At 41.0% G+C, this 27,745-nt stretch overlaps 1 protein-coding gene across 2 annotated transcripts; it reads right to left on the bottom strand.

Moving 5' to 3' along the window:
• Window positions 1-399: 399 nt before the first annotated feature.
• On the bottom strand, window positions 400-27,371 carry Snapc3 (small nuclear RNA activating complex polypeptide 3). Of its 2 annotated transcripts, XR_009585146.1 has the most exons (10): window positions 27,041-27,367; window positions 26,282-26,359; window positions 20,004-20,088; window positions 14,590-14,694; window positions 11,110-11,259; window positions 7,289-7,371; window positions 5,232-5,396; window positions 3,668-3,775; window positions 1,565-2,036; window positions 400-1,088 (listed from the first exon to the last, which is right to left on the bottom strand). XR_009585146.1 is itself a non-coding variant. In XM_060365795.1 (9 exons), exons 1-9 carry the CDS (start codon window positions 27,340-27,342, stop codon window positions 1,889-1,891), a joined length of 1,224 nt encoding a protein of 407 aa, XP_060221778.1. In that variant the 5' UTR covers window positions 27,343-27,371; the 3' UTR covers window positions 1,715-1,888. The 2 variants fall into 2 exon arrangements, 1 of the variants encoding a protein (XP_060221778.1); XM_060365795.1 differs by lacking the exon at window positions 400-1,088 and having other exon boundaries at window positions 1,715-2,036; window positions 27,041-27,371.
• Between the last annotated feature and the right edge of the window lie 374 nt (window positions 27,372-27,745).

The raw sequence follows: 27,745 nt of genomic DNA, 5'->3' as shown, positions 1-27,745 counted from the left end.
TTACCAAGACAGTGATGTGGTATACTAAAAATGTTCCTATTTGTATCCACTTACCTGGTTAAAGATGGTAGAGGAAGATGAAGTCTGCCCTCTAATCTTGTATGTAGAGGAAGTTTCATTCCATTGGTTAGAGAATAGACCATTTAATGCAAATAGCAAAATTGTAGCTTGAGACCCTTAGAAATAATGGTCACTAAAAATGTGCTTAAATTTGTGTTGTGTAATTCTCCAACAGATACTAGAGATGACTGCCCCGGGTGTAAAATTATAAGGTATAATTATCCTTAAAAGACTTTTGAAGCATAAGCAAGGTGCTTTGAGGAAACAGCTATTTTCCGTATAATGAACCTGTGCAAGTGTATTCACAGGGGTGTTCAATGATAAAGTTTACCTCCATCCTTAAAGTGACAACATGAAATTTAATTGTTGTTATACTTAAGACATTGAGATTGACATACAGAAAAATTGAAGTCAGGGGCTTTATAGTTTGTAAATATAAAGTTGAAATTCTTTTGGTGTAAAATAGTAACCTGGTTATCCTTTCCTCATTTTCACCATTAAAGAAATAGGTGGTATGTTAACTCTTGGTGAAAAAGAAGTAGAATAGCATTCTGAATAAATAAGGATTCCACAGTGTAATGTCTGTCTGTTACCTGTCAACATTGTCATTACAATGGGGTAGCCGGCATTATAAATGTAGTAAGGGGAACTTCCTGCAGTTTACACTGTCAGTTGTATGAACATTTGGCAAGGCCCACTTGAACTGCCAAGTTACTCTAGGGACCGAGTAAAATCACTCCTGAATGCAGCAGAATTCTCCACACCATTCAGTACAGGGAAGTAAGAAGCTTCCGCGTTAGCAAGTAAATGGCACCCATGTTGCCTCTAACATTAAAAGAGAACGCTACTGGACATACCGCAAGCGGCCACTGTCACCTCCTGCCGGGCGCCTCAAGTGACTGTCCGTAAACGCGCTGCACCATCTTTTAAATGTGTAGGTTTCACGGATTTATGTATTTATTTTTTTTGTAATTGTCTGTTCTTAGTCTTCCAGAGAAATGTAGGATTTGGATGAATTTAAATTAAACCTAGGAGAGAAAAAGTAATAATTAAAAGTATTTTATATTGCTATTAATATATGTTAATTTTCTACCCCAAAATTTTTCACAAAATAGTTTAGTAAATTTGTTTAGAACTTTTCTTTTTCCTACCATGCAGAATGAGAAATGTTAACTGCTATGGCAAGTAGACAGAAGAATAGAGGAGCTGAGCAAGGGGGTGAAAAAGCCCTCCTTTAACTAATTTTTACATGATCAAAAATACAAGGATTAATGTAAAATCTGCTATTCTTTAGCCATGACTTTAAATGACATTTTAAACTCCGTGCATTTGTGATTCAATCAAGAAGTGAGGCTTTAACACTATGAACGTAACGTCAAATCTTTTTAGATTCATTGTCATCTCATCTGCCCAAAATTAAATTAGAACTACTCTTAATTTTGTGTTGCTCGTCAAGTAATGTTTTACTTTCTCCTTACTGCAGATATTTGAAGGGTCTCTTTACCTTGGAAGCTTCACAGAAGGTGTAGCTCTCACGTTCTTCAAAGAGTTGTTTAAAAAGACTTAACACACATGATCTGTTTAACTGTGTTCTATCACTAGCAAAACCCAGTCAGGGTATGAATGCAGAGGACTCGGAGAAAAGAATCAGAAGTTGTGTTTCCAACACGGTTTATATATTAAAATGCAAAAAGGCATTTCTACATCTCCGTAACGTAAGTTTAAGTAAAAAGCCACAACAACAACAACAACAAACCCTCGTAATAAATATAAAATAATGTAATATAGAACTAAACTTTAGTAGGAAAAAATATATTTTTGTGTGTTACTAATTAAAGGTTCCTGGGTCAACATAAGGATAAGCAAGGAATTCCCCTAGTTTGTTGCCTTCGGAATCATAGTGGAGCATTCGGAAGCAAACATCACAAAAGAAACATGGATCCTCTGGTGCAAAGGTGTCATTGTTTGTCACCCATCTGTAGGTTAAAAAAAAAAAGTGCGTTATTACAACTAGGTTGTTTTCATGCTTCAAACATTCTATGATACCTGTCCTATAGCAGGTTCTCAACCTGTGTCCACTAACTCCTATGTGGAGGTGGGGGTGTTGGACAACCCTTTCACAGGGACTGCCTGAGACCATTGAAAACTCATATCTACATTACAATTCAAAACAGCAATATCACACTTAAGTTGGAGTCACCACGATATGAGGAACTGTATTAAAGGTTTGCAGCGTTAGTAAGGTCGACCTGCTGTTGTATAACAATACGGAAAGAGCAGGCAAACATGCCTCAACAGACTTTGTTGGGGCATAGTAGGAACATCCAACAGGAAATGTGGGATGTTTTAAGTCAGGTGTCCTCTTAAGGTAAGGAAATGATCTGTTAGAAAGTACCACATATATTTGACAGAATACCTGTCCATTAATTACTCACTCGTTTTCTGATAGGCCACCCTGGAAAACTGGTATATCTACATTGCTCCAGACTCCAATAGCCTTCTTTAATTTAGTTATGTAATCCAGACTGTCCTTAAAATCATGATCCCCTTGCCTCAGCTATCCTCAAACCAGCAGTGTAAATGGACTTGTCCTTGAATTTCTGATATTTCTGCCTTAGTGTCTTGAGTGCTGGGATTATAACCAATATGTCCAGATACTTATTTTAAAACAGATACACATATTTAATAATATAGAATGTGATAATTCTATATGCAGTAACCACATACAAGCTCTTCTAGTTACCCTACCATGTTCCAAATAATTGGAGCTAACAGTTATCTTGTATGCCATCACAATATATATAGGTTCTTGAATTTCATAGTGAAGATGCTATTTCCATAAAAGCACTTTCTATACTTTTAAGCTCTGATTAATAGTAGAGCCTAATAGGCTCTGTCCTCATTGCTGGGGACAGAGTTTCATATCTATATTCCCAACACTCAAGACACTAAAAGCAAAAATATTAGAAAATCAAGGTCAAGTCCATTTACACCGCTAAGTTGAGGATAGTTAAGGCTGCATGAGACTTGTCTTTTTAAAAAACGATCCCCACAGTGTAAACATCCTGATAGCACTCAAGGTTGAATGAAGAGCCCTGCACATGCAAGTGACCTACAATTGTGTTATTTGCCCACCTTTTCATTTTTCATGCTGGATGTAAGGCCTTGCTAGAATGCTCAAGCCAGCATTAAACTCAATATTCCTGCCTCCTCCTCTTGAGTAATTAATTACAGGTCCATATCAAAATGATTGATCAAAACATAAAAACTTATTTTGGCTTTATGCACTGATATTTCTATATTGAAAAATTGAGGTGAAACTGATTTTTTATCAAAGTATGGCTCCTTACAACCCTGAAGTCTGTTATGAACTTCATGTATATGTTTATTAAAATGTTATGGGTGGATTATAGTCTAGTGTTGTATGCATGATAATTAGCAGGCTCTGGGGTGACTGTACAAATCAAAATGCTAATTTTAGCCAAACTGCACCGAGTGGAACAGTGACTCTAGAAACTAAACTAAACCCAAAACTGGAAGCAGACATCTGGAGTACTAAATTGCTGTGGAGTCTAGTACTTCTTAAAGAAGGAAAACTGTTACTCACCTAGCTGTATACATCTTACAGACAAAACATTTTCTGGTCCATAGCCAATGCTTCTTGGTAAGAAGGGGATAAAGTGTTCTATCCAAGCAGTCATCATGATGCACAAGCCTTTCATTAGGAAAATAGATGAAGATATTAACATGCAAACATTAGTATACCAGTTCAACAACATTAGGAACATGGTTGACTTTACAAAAGGAAGGGAGGAAGAGACAGGAAGACCAATTTTTTTTGTTGTTGTTTTTAATTTGTATTGGTATCTGCTTGATGCTTCAGAGGCTAGAACAGGATGTTGAATTCCCAAAAGGCACAGAGAAACAGATGGTTGTGTGCCACCATGTAACTGCTGGCAGTCAAACCCAGGTCTTAAAACATTTGAACCTCAAGGGCCACGACTTTAAGCTTAGCTACACAGCAAGTTTGGGGCCAGCCTGGACTGCATGAAACAAGCCTGTCTCAAAACAATGTGTGTGTAGGTATGCAAATAAAAACTAGAGTTTTAATTTTTTTAAAGGTTAGGAAAGAGCAAACCTACTGTAAATAGGTTTTCTGTTTTTTGTTTGTTTGAGGTACAAAGTGCATGTGTGTATACGCAGGTGCCAGAAGAGGGCATAGAGTGTCCTCCTTGGACTTGGAGCTGGGCCGGCAGTCAGGGCTCCCCAATGACCCTCCTGTCGCTCTCACAGCACTAGGTTACAAATGTGCAAGCCCATACCTAGTTTGAACTGGAGTCCTCATGCACTCTTAACCCACCAAGCCATCTGATGCTCAGCCTCTCAATTTAAACCATTCATTTTTTTGAATTTTATTTACTCAACTTCCCCACTATAAAATTACTATGACTTTGAATAAATTGAGATACTTTAAAATTATGAAAATTTAATTCTTTAGTAAATACTTTCATATACATATAAAGTACGTGTGTGTGTGTTTGTGTATGTACACATACATACCTATCTGACAAAGAGTCTCTTATTTTGTAGTTCTAAGTGACCTGGAACTCGATTCATAGATAAGTCTGGCCTAGAACTCACAGAAATTCGTTTGCAAAAATAAAAAATAAAAAATAAAAAAAAAAAAAAGAAATTGGTTTGCTTCTGCTTCCCAAGTGCCACGATTATAGGCCTGCACTACTATGTCTAGATTTTCCAAAAAATTTGTCCACTTCTACTGCATGGAAAGCAGGCATTTGTACTGTTAGGAGGCAGAAAAGTAGTTGAGATGTCTCAGCATGTAAGAGTGTTTGCTGCTAAGCCGATGACTTTAGTTATCTCCAGAACCCACACCGTGTAAGGATGGATTCCTGAAGTTGTCCTTTGACCTCTACACTCCTGCTGTACACACTCCTCCTGTGGGGTGTATCTTTCCCTCCACCAAGTAATATTTTTAAAAAGGCTTTTTGCTTTTCAAGACAGGGTTCCTCTGTGTAATAGCCTTGGCTGGCCTTGAACTCACAGAGATCCACAAGCCACTGCCTCCTGAGTGCTGGGGTTAAAGGTGTACACTACACACCCAGCAAAAACAGACATTTTAAAGGTAAAATGTTCTGAGTGACATCACATACCTTATGTCTGTGACGACGACAACATGTTCACAGTCTCCCTGGTGACAGTATAGGTAAGGAAAGCCAAGTTTGATATTCAAGTCATTGAAAGTGAAATCTTCCATTCTAGCAGTGTGAAATTTTCCATATCCTCGATCATGGGACTCTGACCACTCTATAATAGTTCTGTTTTGGGGAACGGCAAGGATAAAGAATTATTAAAGCTTGAACAGGAAAGAAAAGAATTTATACCTGCAATATACAGTCTAACCTTCCAGTTGAAGGGAAGATCATAGTGGTTAATAAATTCTTGTTTAGGAACAGGGAATTTGGACCAGTAGGTAACAGCACTGGTCACCAAACCTGACGACCTGGGTTCACATTGGAAGAACACTTAACTCTCACCGGTTACTCTGCTCACATGCCATGGCGCGCGCGCGCACATACACACACACACACACACACACACACACACCCAGATTCCCACAAGGTAAAAAACGTTCCAAGAAGGGAGAAGTGTACACATATGGCGGTGTGGGGGATTAACCAAACTTCTCATCTGTCTGAATAATAGTTCTTTTTCATTCTTAGGTTTTTGTGTGTCTGTGTTTAAAAACAAGAGTCTCACTGCATAGCCCTGGCTGCCCTGGAACTTGGATCTGTAGAACAGGATGGCTTTGAACTCACAGAGATTCATCTATCTCTGCTTCCAAAGTGATTGGGATTAAAGGTGGGAACCACCACGCCCTGCTCTTAAAAGTCTTGTTCACTCTGCTAAAATCTGTCTGCCCTTTTATCTCTTATCCTTTCAGTATGGAGCAGTTTTTTTGGGAGGCTGTATGATGTGTGCCACTTTAGCATGAACAGAAAATGTATAACAATGCCACACTTTGTTATTGATAACAGGTCAACAGGTTTTTGGCTTTTTAGTTTTACAAAAAACATTAACTTACTGAGATTAGGATATTAGTATTTCTTAGTTTCAAATTCTAGAAATGGTGCTGTGGTGGTAGTGGTGTGTACCTTTAATCCCAGCGCTTGGGAGGGAGAGGCAGGCAGATCTCTGTTAGAGACAGGCTTATCTGGTGGTTCCAGGAGAGCCAGTGCTCCACAGAGAAACCCTGTCTTGAAAAACCAGGGGGAAGGATGTAATTCCAGTAAGTACTGATAGCTATGGGCCACAGAAGCTACCACTCTTTGGGACACTCAGTTTTTATTATTAAGAACTGAGAACAAGTGTGAGAACTGCAATTGAAAGGGATGGAAAATGGCTGTAACCAGTACATGAGAGGATCTGGCCACTGATACTGAAATACAGTGCTAATAAAACGCTATTTGAAACAAATTTCATATTCACATACCTAAGCAACATCACACATATGTCCATCTACTTACCCACAAAGGGCAAAATAACAGTACATTTGAGACATGCAGAAAAAATGCTTGAGAGTAGGGTAGGAAGGTAGCTAGTGGGTAAGAGTGTGTTGTTCTTCCACAGGCTGAGATATTCTAGCTCAAAGCAATCCAGATTCCTTTTATAGCTCTGCCACTACCTGTACTCACAAGCACATAGTGATCTTCCACCCATATAAACATAATAAAAATGAGTCTTTAAAACAGAAGAAAAAATACCGAAAGATTAACATCACATTAATAAACAGTACCTTAGTGAGAGGAGCTAGCTAATCTTTTTTTAGAGGTATGCACCATTCAAAACACACTTTGTAAATGATCTCTTGGGGTGGAATCCTTAAACATTCAGTAGTAAGATTTGTGGAAATATCACTAAGAGCTAGAAATAAACTGAGCATGTTAGCACATGCCTTTAATCCCAGCACTCAGGAGGCAGAGGCGGTGGATCTCAATCTCTTGAGTTCCAGGCCAGGTAGAGTTACACAGAAACTCTCCTCTCGGGGGGAGAAGAACTAGGAATAAACATTTATATAGTGGGGCATGTTTTTAATTTCAGCCCTGGGGAAGCAGAGGTTCAGGCTATCCAGGGATACATAGTGAAGCCCTTCCTCAAAACAAAAGCCAACAGAAAACACACGACATTGAGAAGCTTCTAGGACTAATACCTGCTCAAGTCTCTGCATTCCGGGAATCTTCTGTCATTGTAAAATGTTCCTTCAAAATAAAAAAAAGCTGATTTGTATAGGTCCTATAAGAAAACAGATAGTGTTGAATGAAATGTGCTTTGTAACAATTCAAAAATTCAAAATTTATACATCATAAAATCATATGAATACCAGGCAACTTATGTTGGGACCCCTGTCTGCTACCAGAAACTGTTACTCCTCAATAAAACCTTGCTTACTTGGATACACACAAGAGGAAGCGGGTGATGGTGGCTCTTTTCAATTTTACCCTGTTGCTATTTTCAGAGACTCAAGAAAGGAATTCAAATCAAATCTAGTCAGCTTCATTGATTTACTCTGTGCAGCCTGAACTGACAGTAGGAACTTAACAGTAATGGCTTTAATGCTTCCTTAGTAAATGGCAAAGATCTCTACTTACGTTTTTTGGCATTTCTTTTATTCTTAGCATTCTTACAAAAACGTTCCTATTTTCAGTAAATCTTACAACATGGATTTGTTTATATTTTGAGACAGGGTTTCTCTGTATATAACCCTTGCTATCCTAGAACTCTGTAAATCAGGCTGGAACCTAACTCTTCTGAGTACTGGGATTAAAGGCATACACATACCACCAGGATTTCTGTTCTTAAGGAATATTGTCCCATGTAACATAGCAGCAGGCACAAGTGTTCTGAATCCTGAAGTTCTGAATCATTATCACTAGACTTCAAGGGGATGACCACAATCCTCACTACAGATAAGTCACTGAACCCTCAGGGCTTGCTATATAGTTAAGATCTAATGTATTTAATGTCCTGTCTGGCTGCTAGGACACAAACCAGTCCTTTAATATGTATGTTTCTGCAGCACTCAAAACTGTAAGCTAAGATCTAAAATAAGGTTCAAGGGCCAGTGAGATTATATGTTCAGGAGGTAGATTGTTTATGTATGATTCTATGTTTGAAATTCTTGAAACCTTACAAATGAGAAAAAATACTGTAAAATAAAGTATTTTAAAACAATACAGTATTGTCAATAAAAGTCTTTCTCATAAATCATAGAGATGTTAGGCTCAAGCTGAGTGCTGGTGGCACACACCTGTAATCTCAACACTCAAAAGGCAGAGGTAGGCAGATCTCTGTGACTTCAAGGCCACAAGGCCTCATCTACATAGTGAGTCCCAGGACAGCCAAGGCTATGTAGAGAGATCTTGTCTCATAAAACAAGTGGAAAAAAAAAAAAAACAGTAAGAACAACAAAAATATGTTAGGTTCAGTCAATATCTCATTTATAGGCATTTGCCCTTCTAAATGCTCTTAACATCATAAATATAATTTTCTAAAACATTGCTGAAAAACAAAGTAAACAAAACAGATTTCTGGACAGAAAAGCATCCCACAAAGCCTTGTGCTAGAAGCCTGCTGGTGATTACTGTTGTTTTGTTTTTTTGGTTTTTCAAGACAGGGTTTCTCTGTGTAACCTTGGCTATCCCGGACTCAATTTGTAAACCAGGCTGGCCTCAGACTCAAAGAGATCCACCTGCCTCTGCCTCCCCAAGTGCTGAGATTACAGACGTGCCCCACCGCTCCCAGCTCTGCTGGTGAATTTTAATGAAACTGTTCAGTGTGCGTCACAAAATAAAGCCACCCACAGCCAGCACTCCGAGCAACAGGGCAAAGAAACAATGTGGGCTTTGAAGGAAAGATAAGGACATGACTTCAGTCTCCACCATTACTTGCTAATGAGTAAGATCTTTTTCTTATAAAAATGGTGACAGTTCTTTCCAAGGCCTGCATATACTGGGCACATGGGCATGTGCTCAATGATCAGACTATTATTTTAGTAGACAAAAGCAGGAAGAATGTAGCAGCAGATGTGTAGAAATCATTAAGGCAGTAGGGAACTAGAGAGACGGCCTAGTGGTTACAAGTACTTGCTGCTGTCCAGAGGAACCCACATGGAAGCACACGAGTGGCTCTAACTCCAGTTCCAGAATCTGATGCCCTCTTCTGGCTTCCTCAGGCACTTCATACATGTGGTACACAGACATAATGTAGGCAAAGATTAAATTTTAATCTTTAAAATTTAGATAAGACAATAAACTATTTAGTCCCCACTTAGAAAACTGAAGACTTTAGAATCTGAGTACAAATACCATAAATAGACTAGGCCGTTGACTAGGCATGATTGTCAGATCTGACTCAAACTGCTCTGACCAAGGCTGATAGGCCACTACAAACAGGGATGTTTTCCACATTAATCTTTTTTGTTTGCTGTCCTTCAATCTGTTATGCAGACCACGCTGGCCTTAAATTCACAGAGATCTCCCTGCCCCTGCCTCCTGAGTACTAGGATTAAAGGCATGCACTACCATGTCCAGGTCACACTAAATTAATTTACTTCTACTTCTAGCTAGCTATACCTTTGTTTTTTGATAGGGTCAAGAAAGCTTGCAAAAATACCAACGCTTTCTTCCTTGAAGAAAAAATAAACCTATTTTCTCAAAATTCCATTTATTTCTCTTTATCATCACAGTAATCTCCTCAAGCATTGACATGGCATTGTAGTTGAGTCTAAGTATATTAAAACCATTTTCAACATAACCGCAAATGTTTAGTGTAATCTCTTCATGAGCCGTAATGCTCATCTCCGTGTCAGTCACTGAAAAGACTAGAACACAATATTTTCTACAGTACAAATTGACACAAACAGCAGCAGGACATTATAATATACACTAATCGAAAAGAAAAGCCTGGAACTAAGTTGGGAAACATGCCTATGAAAACTGCCAGATGTGTGGTCAGATGATTCTTACCACACCAAAATACTCAAAACAGGAGCATGGAGCACACGGAGAAGATACACACAAATGTACTGAGTGAAGCCTAGTGGATAATGTTAGTTTTCACAAGCCTCAAAAATCAAAGAACTAAAAATGTACACAGCTGATGGAAAAAGACTGACTTCATCCTACTTGTTTCAGATGTCATTTTACGGGTGTGCAGAGATGCCCTGCTCTTAGTGGACAAGTGAATTTCCCAGAGTCCTCTCCCAAGGCTGTACCACCTAACAGAAGCAGGGCAATCGTTCTCTGAACTGAGGTTCAGCAGCTTCAGGTCCTTCTATTTGCGTACGTAAACCCTCACTCCTGAAAATGTTTTGGGCAGCCTACCTGCTACTTGGCTCCTCTCCAAGAGGAACTGAGACATTTCTGTCTCACTATGAGTGCCACTACCCGCAAACACCGAAAAAGATCAACTCTGCACCATCTCCTTCTCTGATATTGAGGCCAATATCAGACATATCAGTCCTACAAGCAGTAAAGAAGGGGCGTAAATGACCAAGGCTCTTAGCCAACTCCAAACTTTCCTGAATATAGTTAAGGTGGCTTCAAAACCTTACAGCATTTTAAACAGGAAAGAATGAAGAACAAGGTCAAAGCAACAATAAGGCTGGGGCTATAACTCAGTGGGGAGTGCTTAGTTTAATTCCTAAAACCAAAAAACAAACAAAAACCCAAATGAGTAAGGAAGCTACAGTGAAGTCAGACTGTAAGAACAAGAAAGCAACTAGTCAGATAGATGGTCAGTATTAGCTCAGAAAGAAGAGTGTCATAGAACAGCTGAAAATGGTGAGAAGTAAGGAGATGAACAGAGAATAGTGTATCTGAAAGGTTCTAGGGATACAGTTGAAGGCGAGAGAAGGTAGCCACAGGGACAACGAGAACACTCCTTCAACATTCATGACCCTGCTGGAGCAATCACTATTTCCTGTGTTATTACTTTCTTCCTTTCTTAACAGGAAGGGAAAGGTCATCTTACTCTGCTGATGTGCTCAGGAGCTTGGTCTGGAGTATTGCTGAATTCTCCACCAATCTGGAGGTCACTGACACAGCAAATTGAATCTCGCAGTTCTGTGAGCTTCTGACTGCCCAATACTAACATCGTCTGGTACGGTTTGTGTTCTTTGTGCTAAAGACAAACAATAAAAAAGTGTCCATTTTAAAAACCAGTTAACAGCAGAGGTGGTGGTGCATACCTTTACTTGAGGCCTAGTCCACAGAGTGAGTCCAGGGCAGCCAAGACTACACAAAGAAACCCTGTCTCGAAAACAAACAAAAACTAGTTAATCACAAATCCTACCAAGACCTGATCTAAATGAAGTTACTAATTTTATTTCTTTTTTTGTTTTGTTTTAAGATAGGGTTTCTCTGTGTAGCCTTGGCTGTCCTGGAACTTGCTCTGTAAACCAAGCTGGCCTCGAACTCAAGAGATCTACCTGCCTCTGTCTCCAAAGTAATGGGATTAAAGAAAGGGGTGTGCCACCATGCCTGGCATATTTTCTCAATTTAACCTATCCCCTTGGATTGGAGTCAGTGCACAGCACTTGGCTAGTATGCACAGGTTCTGAATTTGATCTGAAACAATAAATGAGATCCATAAGCTCTGTTTTCTTAGACTCTGCATTTGTCTCTCACAGCCAACAATTAAAGACCAATCTAGCAAAGTTAGCTTAGTGGTACAAGTGTGTGGCTACTGTGCACAAGGTGCTGGGGAGTGAGAGTGCTGTTTACAACTCTGCAATCCAGAGCTCCACCCAATCAATCCTAAACTCTTTACACCCCTCCTTGCCAGGGTCTATGCATTCCTCATTCCTTTGGGCCCAAACCTGTCAGCCTTCTGTGGTGTGCACTCTTCTTGGGTAGTAAGATTCTACTTTGATGGTATAAACTTCTCTCATCATCACCCAATCACCTCCCTAAATTAAAAAGCCCAAGGGTACAATAGAAACATCTGATGACAGAATTTTTCTACTTTGTTTATAATCAAGGACTACTAAATTGACATAGGGACTAGGAGTCTTTAGGATACAATCTCATCCAGCAGCAATGTTTTCTGAATTTCCAGGAAGTTAGAGCACTGAAGGTAGCTCTATCCCAACTTACAAACCCAAAAACAATTACTTTTAAAAACTGGCAATTTGAGATTTCAAGCAATGCAATTAGTAAGTACAACCAAGATGTTTAAAAAGCACACTTAAGTGAAAACTATGTTTAGTATTATACATAAACCACAGAATTTATACATCTATGTGAAGAATCAAAAACAACACAAAATCTAATGTTTAACATGTGCAAGGCCTGGCCTTCAATTCTGGGCACTCTAAGAGAAAGGTAAGGATACATATACATCAAGGGTTCTTTTATTAGCGACTTCTAAGAAATTACTGGGTGTGGCAGTTTGAATGGTAAATGTTCCCCATAGTTCTGGCATTTGAAAGCTTGGTCCCAGTTGTGGGCACTGGTAAGGGTATGGCTTTGTGAAAGTGTGCCACCAACCAAGAATTCTTATTTTATTTACTTACTTATCTTTGGTTTTTCAAGACAAGGTTTCTCTGTGTAGCTGTAGCTGCCTTGGTACTCACTCTGTGGACCAGGCTGGCTTTGAACTCACAGAGATCCACTTGCCTCTGCCTCCTGGGTACTGAGACTATAGGCACACGCCACTACTCGTGGCCCACAATGTGTTTTTAAATTTACTTTTCCTGCTGATACTGTGTGTGCCTGTGTTTCCGTGTGTGAGCATGTGCATAAGAGTGCAGCTGTCTGAGGAGGAGGGTGTGGGAGTCTCTGGCGCTGGAGTGACAGGTGGCTTTGAGCAGCCTGATGTGTGTGTTGGGAACTAAACACTGGTCCTCTGCAAGGGCTGTACTTGCTCTTAATTGCTGAGCCATCTCTCTAGGCCCTGAGCCTGGGTTTTGAGAGCTTAAAGACTTTCAAGTCTGCTATCCCTGCTTCCTGTCTGTGGTCTGAAACGTGACCTCAGCTCCAGTTTCCAGCTTCAGTGGCCTCTGCTACCTGTTGCCTCTGCTTTGCTGTCACAGACTCTTAACTCTCTGGAACCATAAGCTCCAAACAACCCTTCCTTCTGTGAATTGCCTCGGTCCTCGTGTTTTCTCACAGTAATAGAAAAGAAACTAACACTAGGTATCCTTAACTTGTTTATTTTATGCATTTGCATCAAAGAGAACTTCCCAAGGATTCTGAATTGATAAAGTTCATCCCATTTCTCTACCAGCAAACTATTCAGCAAAAATGAACCAAATAAACAAAGAGAAAAACCTCAGTAATTCAGAGAATTAGAATCACTATGGAGGTATACTTTCAGTTGCTTCTATTGCAAAATCAGCTACACATTCCAGTGTTACAAGTGTAATCATTGGTTAAGAGATATAAGTTTAACTTTTGAAACTTGTTGGAACATCTTGTCAGTCCTAAAAAATAAGATGTCAGTCTGTATATGCTAACATGTATTTTGAAACCTGAGGGAAGACTTCATATCCTTAAATGCTTTTTCAAAAGCTCCTTTTAATTGGTGCATCAGTCTCTGCAGGACCCCCTAAGCTCAGATTATTTTAGCTTTGTTGGTCTCCTTGTGGGGTTCCTGTCTCCTCCGTGTCCTTCTACCCATCCCTCTCTTCTTCCATAAGACTCCCTACGCTCTGCCCAAAGTTTGGCTCTGAGTCTCAGCATTTGCTTTGATCCCCTGTTGGGTGGAGCCTTTCAGAAAACCCTCTATTGTAGGCTCCCATCCTATTTCCTCTTTTCCACCCCTTCTGGTGGCTATCCTGTCTGCCACTCTGAATGAGATATAAGCATCCCCTCTAGGGTCCTCTTAGTGTTTAGCTTCTTTAGGTCTGTAGATTTTAATACGGCTGTTCTATATTACACGGCTAATATCCACTTATAAGTGAGTGTATACCAAGCCTGTCTTTCTGTTTCTGGGACCATGCATGGAGAGTACATAGAACCTCTGCTCAGATGTACCGGACTGGCAGCTCAGTCTCCATGTGGGTCTCTGAGTAAGAGGAGCAGGTGCTGCCTCTGTTGTGAACTTGATTGCCTGCTCTTTGATCACTTGCCCCTGGCGATGCGGTCTGGCCAGGCTATGAAGGAAGAAGATCCAGTCAGTCCTGATGAGACTTGATAAGCTATGGGCGGATGGCAGAGGAGAACTCCCCCTTTCAGTGGACTAGGGGAAGGGGAAAGGGGGGGAGGGACAAAAGGAAGGGGAAAGGGAGGAAAAGTGAGTATAGAGGGAGTTAAGGGAGAGGGCTTCTATCAGGATATGTAATCAATAAATTGTAAAAAAAAAAAAAAAAAAAAAAAAAAAGCTCCTTTTAGCTTTTAGGAACTGGTAGAATTTCAGTGATAGAATGCCTGCCCATCATGCTCAGCGTCCTCGGTTCCACCCCTAATCCTCAAAGTTACTTAGCCATGAAAACCAGGTTTCACTACTCACCTTATTAAATATAACAGGGTATAAGATGTTCACAGACAGGATAATCTCCCCTTCTTCAATCATATCTGCTGCATTTTCAGGTTTTTTTCCGAGTGCATGAGATTCCTGCAGAAAGCAAAAAGAAAACAAGCCCTTAAACTCAGCTACTATAGCTCAGCTAAGAGGCAGTGTAGCACAGAGCTATCAGCGAGGGCTGTACTCAGCCTTGGTCCAAGTGAGGAATGGCTAATCTCTCTTGCTTTCTCTCCACTCTCTCCTCTTCTTCAGTTTTTTTTTTTTTTTTCTGTCCTCTGTGCAGGGTATACGTGTACACCCTGCCCAACAGTCTCACTCACTCACTCTGAAAAAATGTAAAAAAAAAATATATATATGGCAAATAATTATTCCTAATAGCAAATTCTAGATTCACATATAAATAAAAGTCTACTGAAAAAAGCAAATAAAATAAGATGCTAAGCCAGCTGTCATAAATATGGTCAATGAACTAATAGAAACCAGTTAACTACAGGAAATCAGCTTCCTCAACTGATTGAACAGATTTCTCATTAGAAAACAAGAAAAGAAACAAGTCTGATGACATACTCCAAACCACGAAAGAAAATAGTTAGTCCAGAATTTTGTATCTAGCAAAACTATCCACTAGGAATGAAGGAAAGATGAAGACAATTACAGCACACAGAAGCTGAGGACGTGCGAGCAGTAGTAGACCTTCTTCAGACTGAAGTGAAAAGGCAATTACTTGAAGCCACACAAATCTCTGAGATCTCTCTGGCCAGCCTGGTTTACATAACAACTACCAGGACAGCTAAGATAACCATTAAGAAGATACTTTCTATATGTGCTGAAAAGAAAGGAGGTGGGAATCAAATTGATACACAGCACAAATCAGTACCTAAAATAAGGAAGTAATGGAAGAACAGAGGAACAAAGACATCCAAAGAGCTGAATAACAAAAACAAGCCCTTTCTTACCAGTAACTAGTATAGCTGTAAATGGAGGACACTCCCCTAGTCAAAGAGCAGGCTGGCAGACTGGATTACACTTTATTCAGCTATATGCTGTCTACCAGAGACTCATTTTAGATATAAAGACAGGCTGAAAGTAAAAGGGTTAGAAGATATTCCATGCAAACTGCAAAGAAAGAAAATTGTTGCAGGCTGCTTTACTGTCAGACATACAGGCTTTAAACTAAGATTATAAGACAAAGAAGGGTATTTATATGTTGATAAAAGATGCCATACAGCAGTGAGATATACAATTAAAAACATACAGTGAACAAAATGATCCTAAATTACATTCCACAAAAGCTGAGAGTTTAAAACAAACAAACAATTCTGGACTTGAATATTTTACTTACAATAATGAACTCAGACAAGACTGATTAGGTAGTGGAAGGTCTGAGCATTATACACAAAGAGTAACACACGAACTAGCAGAGCTCTCCAGCCAACAGAAGCCTTCTCAAGTGCGCACGAACCTTCTATAGGACAGACCACCAACTAGACGTAAAGGAACTACAGTCATACAACGTATCTCTGACAATTCAATAATACCAGAAATCAGCAACAAAGAAAACAGAAAATTCTAAATGCTTGGGACTCTTAGAAACACAACAGCACAGCCGTGCATGGTGGCCCCTGTCTGCTATCCCATCAATGTGGTGACAACGAGGACTGGGGCAGGAAGACGTTAGAGTCTGAAGCCAGCCTGGGATGTCCAGGGGCTGGAGAGGTGGCTCAGAGGTTAGGGTGTGTACTGCTCTCACAGAGGACCTGAGTGTGGGCTGCAGCACCTATGAATGGCAGCTCACAGCAACGTCCTTTTCTGGCCTCCTTGGGCACTGCACTCGCTTTCAGACAGCCACACTCAGGCATACACAGCCAAAACAAAACAAGGCAACACAAAACAAAAAACCATTTGTAAAACAATGAGTCATAGAAAAAATATACAAGGAAAGTTAGAAAACACTGTGAGACAGTGAAAACAGAACATACTAAATACACTTTAAAAGGCAATTTATACATGTAAAAACAAAGGAGAACATACTAATTCCAAAGTTGGCAGGAAAAGAAAGATAATATAAGGTAGAGAAAACAAAATAGAAAAAATAACAAAAGAAAAACTTCTGAGTGTGAGTGTTTGTGCACGTGTGATTGTGCATGAGTGTGTGTGTGGAGGTTATGATCTTCCCAATGTGGTGCTGGGAACAAAACTAAGACCCTCAGGAAGGGTAAAGAAGGGCTTTTAACCACTGAACCACTGCTCCAGCCCGAACCTTAAAACACCAAAGTACTAAATCAGAAACTACTAACTCAGAATCACTAAAATCAGGGACAGCTCAGTGGGTGAAGGCGCTGTCCCCCAGGGCTGACAACCTCACAGCTGCAAGCAAACACCAGCTAAGCAGAAAGGGGATTTTGGAAGGTGCTAAAAAGAAAGCCAATTCTGGGATAAAATCTTTGGCTTTAGGTATCTTTGAGCAACTTTATATTTTAATTACTTCATCATATGTGACGAAATCAAGATGGTAATTTTAGTGAGACAACCCCTCCATTAGCACGGGGGCCTAACCCATGGCCTTGGTTACAGCAGGCAGGCACTCAGCCTAGGCCAAATTTGTCTCTGTTCCTTTCCTGACTGTTCACAACAGGGATCATGTGGCCCTCAGTGCCGAGAGGCCACTTAGTGTTTCCTGCTTCCTAGAAAGAGAAACAGGGAGGGGTGGGGAGGAAGGGAGGTAGAGGGGGATGGGATGCTTACATTACTGACATAGCCACGTAAAACTCATCACCCTTTTCTCAAGGTGCTGTCTCTAAAGTGTGTTATCTTAGTATCAGCCAGTGCTATAGATGTCTTGAATAGCTTCCATGTAACACTTAAAACTTTTGTTATTTTGAGTGCCAGCGGCATGGTGCAGGCCTATCCCAGCACTGAGGAGACAGCACTAAGACGCAGGTCTCTCAGTTCAAGACCAGTCTGCTCTACACACAAAGTTCCAGGCTAGCCAGAGCTGCACAGTGAGACCCTGAGGTCTAAAAGAGAAACAGCACAGTACATGCACACACACAATGTCTATATCATCTTGAAAGCATGCTTTTGGGGGACAGGGATGTCTTGCACCCCACCTGGCTGCTATGTACAAAAGAATGAAGGCTCACCCTTATTTACGACACATATTAAAATTAACTCAAATGGGGGCTGGAAAGATGGTTTCACAGTTAAGAGCATTTGCTGCTTTTGGAGAGGACCAGGGTTTGGTTCCCAATATCCACATAGGGTTCATATCACTCCAGTTCCGGGAGATCTAGCACCTTCTTCTGGCCTCCATGAGCACCAAAAACACAGGCACTGTACAACCTTCATGCAGGCAAACACCCAAACATAAAATTTTTAAAACTTAAATAATAAACTCAAAATAAATCAAATGAATCAAAGACCTAACCTACAAACTAAAACTCTAACACTCTACAGAGAAAATAAAGAGGATACTCTTTACAGTACTGGCTTAGGTAGTATTTCTTAAATATCACAAAAGCCAGTAAACCACAACGACCAAAAAATGGATACTGTTGACCTCAGCAAACTTTAAAACCTACTAACAGCAAAAGAGTGAAAAAAACAATTGGCAGAATGAGAGAAAATATTTTCAAATCATAAATACGGTGAAGTGCTTAGCATTCAGGACACCCAATAACGAGACAATGTACTCTAACTGGTAAAGAATTAGAATAGACATTTTTCAGAGAAAATATACAAATGGCCAATTATTAAATAAAAAATACAAAATAAGATAAATGTCTACTAGGGTTACTACAAATGAACAGAATATGTGAACTGACAAAGATGTGGAGAAACTGAAGCTTCACAAATTAATACTGGGGATAGAAAACACAACTTTTTATGGAAGACAAAAGAGTTAATATGGATTCATCAGATGTCCATAAAATCTTGGGCAGTCATCACAGTTCCTGCAATTCTACTCCAGGGATATCACAAAAGAACTGAAAACAGAACCCAAAACTGACTTGCACTCACAGTAACAATAATTCATACCCAAAAGGTACAAACAACTTAAAAGTTAGCAGCATACTAGCAAAATGTGGTGTGTCCTTGTAACAAAAGAATTCATTTGGTCACAGGAAGAAATGAAGTTCTAACACACGCTAAAACATAGATGAACCTTTAAACCTTGTTAAACAAGCCATACAAAAAGAAAAACATTGCATCCTTTTCTATAGATCTCACATGAGAAATATAGAATAGCAATTTCATATAGACATAACACAGAACAGACGTTACCAGGGATAATAAAAGTTCTGGAAACAATGATCAGTAAACATCATTGTGAATGTACTTAATGGTCACTGGGGTTTTGTTTGTTTTGAGACAGGGTCTTACTGGGTGGCCCTGGCCAGGCTAGAACTTGCTACAGAAAAATCAAGCCTGGCCTCAAAATTAGAGATCTGCCCACCTTTGGGTCCTTTTTGTTGTTGTTTTTTGAGACAGGGCATGTCTGTGTAGCCTGGACCATCCTGGACTCGCTTTGTAGACCAGGCAGGCCTTGAACTCGCAGAGATCCACCTGCCTCCGCCTCCCTGAATGCTGGGATTACAGGTGTGTGCCACTGCACTCAGCATTACCTTTGCCCCTTGAATGCTGGGATTTAAAGGTGAGCACTACCACACCTGGCTTTAAAGTTTCTTTGATTTTTTTTTTTATTATATTAAGTTAATTTTTATGTGTATGGGTGTTTTGCCTGTATGTATGTCTTTGTATCATGTAAATGCAGTGTCTGCAGAGGCCAGAAGGGGGCAACTGTCCCCTAGAACTGGCATGATTAACCACTTGTAGACAACATGTGGATGCTTGAAATCAAACCTGGATGCTCTGAAGAGCAGTTGGTGCTTTTAACTGCTGAGCCACCACTCTAGCCCTAAATTTTTATTTCATCTTATTTATGTGTGTGTGCGCAAACACTTGGTGGCAGGCACTTTTTCCCATAATGCCATCTTGCCAGTCCCAATGTCACTTTACTGAACCCTTCAAATAGGCAAAAAATGCTTTTTATTTTATTAATATTTCACCTATTTTTAATTTTCATTGGTTTATATTCAATGTATATGATCCTGGGTTTCATTTGGGTATTTTCAGCAAAGTTAATGTATAATGTACTTTGAGTATATTCTCCCCCTATATCCTATGCTCCCAGGGCCTTGCTATGTAGACAAGGCTGGAGTGGAACCTACAGGGACCCTTCCTGTCCATCTTCAGACTGCTGAGATTACAGGCATGCACAACTGTGCGCAGCCATACTGTGTCCCTTCAGTCCTGTAGGTAATCTCTCCAAGTAGCTCTGTCCCCAACAAGTCAGTGACACACTCACTTTACCGTTTCAGAGCAGAGGCGAGACTTACCATTTCATAAGCAAATGTTTCTTGTCTACAGGCACGGTCTATCGTGATGGTTTCTTCCCGATAATCCAAGAGTCCCTTCCTGACACTGACATAGACACACGAAAATAAAATGGTCAGCATGCCTTCCAGAATATTTACTTAAAATGTCCTTTAAAATTTAATTTTTATTTTATGTGTAAGTGCCTCCATGTATGTCTGTGCACACATGTACCTACAGAAAGAAGTTCTGGATCCCTCAGAACTTGGGTTAGACTTGTGAGCTTCTATGTAGGTACCAGGAACTGAACCCAGGTCTTCTGTGAGAGCGGCAAGTGCTTCTAACCATTGAGCCATTTCTGGGCTTTAACATGTTAAACAACATTTGTTGTTGGTTTAGCAGGGCAAGGAATCAAACACAAAATTTCACATATGCTTGACAAGCAATCTACTGAGCTATACTAACCATCCCCAGTCTTTTAGCTTATTCTGTACTTCTAGACCTAAGTTACAAAAAACAGCACTAAGACCATAATCCTCATCTCTCTCTCCCTACGCTTCCCTCCTAGTGTCTTCTGTGGTCAGAAAATCATGAACAGGAGGTAGGCAACATCAGCACAATGATTCGCGTACAACCTTTAACTTAGGCTTTCCTTTTTCCCTGTTCCAGATTCCTGTCTAGGATCCTAAACAGCACTGGCATTCCCTTTAAGCCTCGTTAAGCCTCTTTAGGCCTGTTAGTTTCTCAGTCTCTCCTTAGCCTTCATGATCCTGACACTGTACAAGAGTGCAAACGAGTCAGTTTACGGATTGCCCTTTAAGTTAGGTGACTTCAGTTTCCTTGTGACTGAAGTCAACAGCATCTTGTTAAAGGACCGATGACATCCTTCTTGGTGCAGCCCATCTCAAGTATATGGCATTAATATGTCACGTTACTAATGATGTTTGCGTCAGTTTATTAAGTTCTATCTGCCAAGTGCCTCCACTAGAACACATGGGCTCTCTTGCTGGTTTGTGTATCCTACTTTGGGTTTATGGACTCAAATGCAGGCATACATTTTCTTTGTTGACAATGAAGAGTGTCTGTGTGTGCGTGTGCATGCAAGCTTGTTTATGTGTGTAAGCCAAAGGACAATTTCTAGCCTTCTTCCTCAGAACGATCCACCTTTTTGTTTTTTAAGTTTTCTGAGACAGGGTTTCTCTATGTAACAGCCCTAGCTATCCTGGAACTCACTCTGTAGACCAGGTTGGCCTCAAACTCACAGAGATGCCCCGGCCTCTGCCTTCCAAGTGCTGGGATTAAAGGCGCGCACCACCTCTATCCTGCTTAGTTTTATTCAATTTTGATGGGGGGGGGGGGTCTCACTAGGCCTATCACTGGCGGTCTGTCTTAGCCTCAAGTGCACGGTTACAGACACGGTTACAGATGTGAGTCACCCCATTCAGCTTGCAACATATTTGTTGTATCTTAAATACATGCATGTAGGAGAGTATTCAACACTGGGATAAATAATGCCATTGTGGTGAAGGACGAATCAATGCTTTCCAAGACATATTAATAAGAAAGCAGAGCCACACAGCGTATGGTAATCTTGTAGGAAAGGCAACTGGGTCAATCCATCAGCTCTTATCTGCAAATATACATGCTTTTACCTGGTCTGTAAAATGACCCTTCATGTTTTAAACACTTTTCTTTTGCCAGCTGGCACTCATTAACTGTAATAAAGGACAGTGGAGAGACCTCGTATTCTATGTAGCACATGAGGAAAGGTTTGCCTTCCTGGTCCGATATGCTAGCTCAGCAGAGTCTTAAAGTGACACAGCTTCCCCTGTGCCAAGACCCAGTTCCCACAGTGCACTGCAATCCACTGCATCTAGCGCCCAATGGCTTTCCTTGCCACCCCTTCCCTGAATAGCTTATCCTGGCATGCGGATTTTCGGGCACCATAGCAACCTCACTGCTACTGAAACAAAGGCAGGCAAGCCCCTTAATGGCTCTGGGTTTACTCTTGGGGAAGAAAGGTCCTCCTCCAGCATTCCTTCAGCCCTCGGGTGGGATGGTCCTTATGTCTACTCTAGCATACGTTCATATTCCCTTTACTGTTTCTCTGTCAGTGCTTTGCTGTTCTGAGCCTTCCTTGATTTGTGTTTTTTAAGCTGTTTTCTGTACAGCCCAGGCTATGCAGGAAAGTCTAACTTCCTGCCTCACACGCCTGAGTGCTGAGATTAGAGGTGTGACCTACTCTGCTCAGCTATAAAGTTAACAGTCCTTTAGATTAAGTTTCTCTATTAAACTGACTCTGCTGCTTCTCCTCCTAATTGAACTCCGACTGCTATAGGAAACAAAAACATACAAGTATCCACTGATTTGGAAAGCAAACAGGATAAGCCAGCTACAGAGAGAGAATGATTATCTGCAGGGCGTCAGTGGGTACAAAGTAGGGAACGGGGACAGAGCAGTAGGGACCAAAAAGGCGGCATTCCTGACTCTGCGGTGTGTGGGTAACTTCTTGCCCACAACCAGCGTTTGCGCTGTATTTTGACGCAGGGGCAGGGGATCAAAGCCAGTGCCATATGCATGCTCAGCAAGTGTCTTTGCCACCAAGCACATCTTTATTCTGGGGTCTTTTGAGACACGGTTTAATTCCACAGTCCAGGCTTGTCTGGCCCTTCTACCCCAGCCTTGCAGCCAGCACTAGATGGGGCTGCATTTGTGGTCCACATACCCACGTTATCTTTTTTTTTCTTTTAAATCTAAATTATTGGTTTACATGTCTTCTCATTTTCCCATGGGGTGTTTTTATCTTATATGTGGCTCTTTGTAGTAAATACTTGATCTTCTGTAAACTCACAGGCTATTTTTTAGCATTATTTATAGTGCTTCTGCTACATAAACATTGTATCAGTTTCTTTTTACTTTTTGTGAGTTTGAGTTCTGGTTTTATTGCACTCAGATGTGTCTCCCAAGTTGATCTCAGTAACAGTAGTTTCCTGCAGTAAGTGCTCTTTGGAATCTCATTTCCTTCTCTTTTTGTGGTATTTGGGATTGGTTTACAAGATTCCTATTTTAATGGTGCTTTTTCCTGTCATTCTAGCAAAGTCTAAGGTTTTACTTTTTCACAAAATCCAAGGTTTGATTTATTTTAGTTTTCACATTTATCTGTTCAGTGTATGCACTTCAGAATGTGCTCATGCTATGGTGGATGTACGGGTCAGAGAATTTATGAGGAGTTGGTTCTCTTACTTTCACAATATGGATTCCAGGAATTGAACTAAGGTTGTTAGGTTTGATGGCAAGTGCCTTTACCCACTAATGCATCTTGGTCGCTCAAAATCCACACTTAGAGCATCACTCCTAGTTAGGGTGAGCGTTATGGATCTTCCAGTTTTGTGGTTCAGTTTTTTCTTGCAGAATTTTTACAGTTTCTTTACTTTAGCCTTTGAGTGGTACATGTTGGAGCAGTAAACAGTGCTCTCTCTCTCTCTCTCTCTTTGGTTTTTTGAGACAGTACTTCTCTGTGTAGGCTTGGCTACCCTGGACTGGCTTTATAGACCAGGATGGTCTTTAACTCTCAGAGATACACCTGGCTCTGCCTCCCTGAGTGCTGGGATTACAGGCATGAGTCACCATACCAGGTTTAAACTGGTTTGTTTTTTAGCCACACCAGTGAGGGAAATGGGTAGAATACTCAAGTTGAAGTTGCTATTAGGTAAATGTAATAAAGGAGCTGAAGGTTTTGGGAAACAGATTTTACCATTAGCATGTATAGTATTAACAATTCCCTCTCTGACTGCAGGAATTAAAACCTGTTTTAAGTAGCTGGAGCTCAATGGTTATGAGCACTGGCTGCTCTTCCAGGGGACCTAGGTTTAATTTCCAGCATCCATGTGGCAGGTCACAACTGTCTGTACCTCCAGTTCCAGGGAATCTGGTACCCTCACATGGACAAAACACCACATAAAATAAATCTAGCCCGGTGGCGGTGGTACATGTCTTCAATCCCAGCACTCAGGAGGCAGAGGCAGGTTGATCTCTGAGTTCAAGGCCAGCCTGGTCTACAGAGCTAGTTCCAGAACAGTCAGAGATATACAGAGAAACCCTGTCTCAAAAAATTGAAAGAAAAAACAAAGAAGAAGAAAAAAAAGCAAAACAAACAAACAAACAAAAAACAAACCCTTAAATACTAAAGATAAGTTCTTTAGCTTGTTATGATAAGGAGGCTGGCACCTAGCAAGAATCACTTTCTGCTATATTCTCTCCTTCTTCAAGGCCTAAGTCTGACAAGAAGTTTCTTCATTAGAAAAGGAAAACAGTGTGGCAAAACTTGTAATTAAGGGATCTTAGATTTCTTTTCTTAAATAGACAGCCTGGAATGCACATACGTAAACCATGTTGGCCTTACTGTTCTGGTAATCCTCATTCCTATGTCTCTCAAATACTGGGATTACAAACGTGAGCTAACACCCTGGCTAGACTGTTTTTATTTTTATGTTAAATTATTGACAGAGGAAAGGGGTTTTAGGGAAAGACAAGCACTGGACTAGATTTAGGCTTCTGCAAAAAGTCCAACATTTTACAAGATCATTAGGATTAATTTATGAAGTTTGAAATACAGTAGTTTCACGACTGCAGCTGAGGAACAGTGACTCCTTTGTCAGCACACACACACAAATACATACCTATACATGCAAACATGAACATGAACACACACAAAAGTTGATGGGAACAATAGAACAAATCAGGAATGACTAAATATAGCTGAGGTTGTGGGCCACAAACCAGAAGTATAATTTCTAATGTTATTGGTGCTCTATTTAGCCTGACTGTTAAGCAGGCTAAAACAGATCTGTAATCAGTGTTACGCAATCTGCAAAATGGAAGTAGGAACTTTTACTACAAGTTGACAGCATTTTTATATCTGAATTTTGTAATAAGAACTTGGCTTCTACTATGTTAGCATTTTGTTATTAATTTTTCTTCATTGTTAGTAATCTACTGTTATTATATTTAAGAAGGGATTATTACTATTATCATCATCATTATTATATCCTAGACAGCGTCTCATGCTCAGTTCCAGCCGGCCTGGACCTTAGTCGGGCCTTGAATTCATGGTGACTTGCTTGCCTCAGCCTTCCTGAGGGCTGAGACTACAAGCACAAGCCACCACCCCAGGATTAGTGATTCATTTTTACAGTATTTTACAAATAGAACGACTCCGTCAAAGATTAAAAATTAAGAAACAAAACAATTGGTTGTTTCTTTTTGAGGGCCTAGAACTCGGTATGTAGATCAGGCTGGCCTCAAGTTTACAGAGGTATGCCTGTGCCCGGCTCCCTGGGATTAAAGGTGTATGTCACCATTCCTAGCCACAACTGGTTCTTTACCCCAGGTATTTTGAGAAACACTGAGTATTTAGCCTGCATCCCAAATCTAAGCAGATCAAGTCTACATTCAAAAGTAAATGCAAATTTGAATATGTATTGGATATTAGGGATTTTGTGTTAATTTTTGATAACTTAGAAATAAGAATATGGGGGCTGGAGAGATGGCTCAGAGGTTAAGAGCACTTGCTGTTCTTCTCTATGAAGGTCCTGAGTTCAATTCCCAGCAACCACATGGTGGCTCATAACCATCTATAATGAGAACTGTTGCCCTCTTCTGGCCTGTAGGCACATACACAGGCAGAATACTGTATAAATAATAAATAAATAAATCTTAAAAAAAAAATGAAAAAAAAAAAAAAAGAAATAAGAATATGACCCTTTTACAGATTGGTACTTTTGGAGCTACATACTGATGATACTGACAGGTAAATTATCATGGTATCTGAGATTTACTAAATGAAACAGCCAGAGGGAAAACACACAACTGAATTATCATGGTATCTGAGATTTACTGAATGAAACAGCAGGAGGGAAAACACACAGTTGTACCCTATCTTCACAGAGCTAAAACAAGGAAGTCAAAACGCTTTAAAAAAAAAAAAAAAAAAGGAAAAAAAATATCAGTCAATCCAATCAATCATCACTGGACTATGTAGCAGAGGCTAACCTCTAGCTTGTATCAATCTTCCTGACTCAGTTTCCTGAGTGCTGGAATTATGCCATGAGCCAGAACGCCAAACTCAATGGTGAACTTCAGTGGTGGGACTGTGAAGAACCATACTATACTTTCTAAAGTAAAATAATAAAAAAATGTTCAGATAAATACCAGAAGGACTAACAGGGTAGTTTATTGGTAGATTGTGCTTCATCTCCAGCAGCAGAGCAAACAAATAGCATATAACAAAACAAAATCATACCATAAAGTCACTAGGTCAGTGTTCTCTGGAATGACTTCTGGGTCTTCACCTTCTTCGAGGCATCGCAATTTATCAAGGCTTAGAAAGAGGAGGGGTCAGGAGGGGGAGAAAGGAAAAACAACATTTTATGATCAGCCATGTGTTTTTCAACAGCGCGTCAGACCTTGTCCTAAATACATTACTGACTAATTAGGAAGTCTTATGAAATCCAGCAGGCGGCTCAAAGAAAGCCAGAATTCGAGACAATGGTTTTTGTGCCAATAGGTTATACTGAAAAGGATGTACGTTCATTTGAGGCCAGCCAGTACTGTCAAAAGGAGAAGGTCCATTACAAGTTAAGTTTTATATTTTAAAATGCAGGTAAGGTACTTTTGGGAAAACTTATGTAATAACATATTCACGGGGACTATTAGAGACCACGGTTAATGGAGGTTTCAACATTGCTCTGATTAAGTCTCCATCCTCACGTACTTCCATTGTCCAACTGTCAATGACAGATACACACCGCTCTTACTCCCAGCCTTCAAGATTAGAGAATAGAAAAGTCTTTTATGCAGTTGTAGTGTCCCGTTACTGGGTCCACCCTCAGAAAGTGCTTCTGGACCCTAAGACATCTCCCAGCCTTCGGGAACGGGTTGTGGAGGCGGGTGGGGTGTGAAGGTTAAATCACTGGCTCTCGCCCGGAAGGGTCCCCCGGGAACGCAGGGAGCGGGTTGCACCCTGCCGGATCCACGCTGAGCCCCGAGGCCGCGCACTCACCCGCACACGACCCTCAGCTCTGCCGCCGCCTCCAGACTGCAGCCCAAATCCCTGGCTACCGCAGCATCCTCCAAGCCGTTGTTGGACGCCCCTCCGTCCGACCGCTGCGCCTCCGCCTGCGGTTCGCTCAGCGACAAATCTCGGGCACCCAGGCGGTCGCGCCATAGCGCTCCAAAGGCGCCCACGTGGAACACGCGCGTGTGCAGCTCGGGGAGCTCGTACTCTGGAAAGCTGCTGTGGCTCGCACTAGGGACTGGGTGCTGCGGGACACCCGCACCGCCGCCCTGCGGGGCCTCCGCCATGTCAGCCACGATCCCTTCCGGCAAAAGCTGGCGAGCGAGTGTCGCGGGGCGTGACGGGATTTGTAGTTGCGCGCGGCTCCGGGGCGGCGGGAGGTGGCGCGAGACGCGCTACGGGAACTACACTTCCCGGCAAGCTGGCCACCGCCTGGGCGCGGCTGAGGGCTGGGGGCAGGGCTGAGTGCATTGTTCTCTCGGCTTGTTCGAGGGCGGCGTCGCTTGACGTGTGTGTAGCTAATCTGGTCGGGGACCCGCAATTATTTAAAGACTCAATCACTGGGGCACGTCTCAGTGTCCTCTGCTCTGGTTCATGGAGGTGGGACTTTTGTCCACTGGTGTTGCGAACCTGCGCTACTGCTCCTGTTGTCCAAAAGAGGTCCCAGAGCCACTGGGACCCGTCCGTTCC

This window comes from Meriones unguiculatus, chromosome 12, assembly GCF_030254825.1.
Source record: "Meriones unguiculatus strain TT.TT164.6M chromosome 12, Bangor_MerUng_6.1, whole genome shotgun sequence".
Lineage (NCBI taxonomy): Eukaryota > Metazoa > Chordata > Mammalia > Rodentia > Muridae > Meriones > Meriones unguiculatus.
This window is presented reverse-complemented; position numbering and strand designations above follow the sequence as displayed.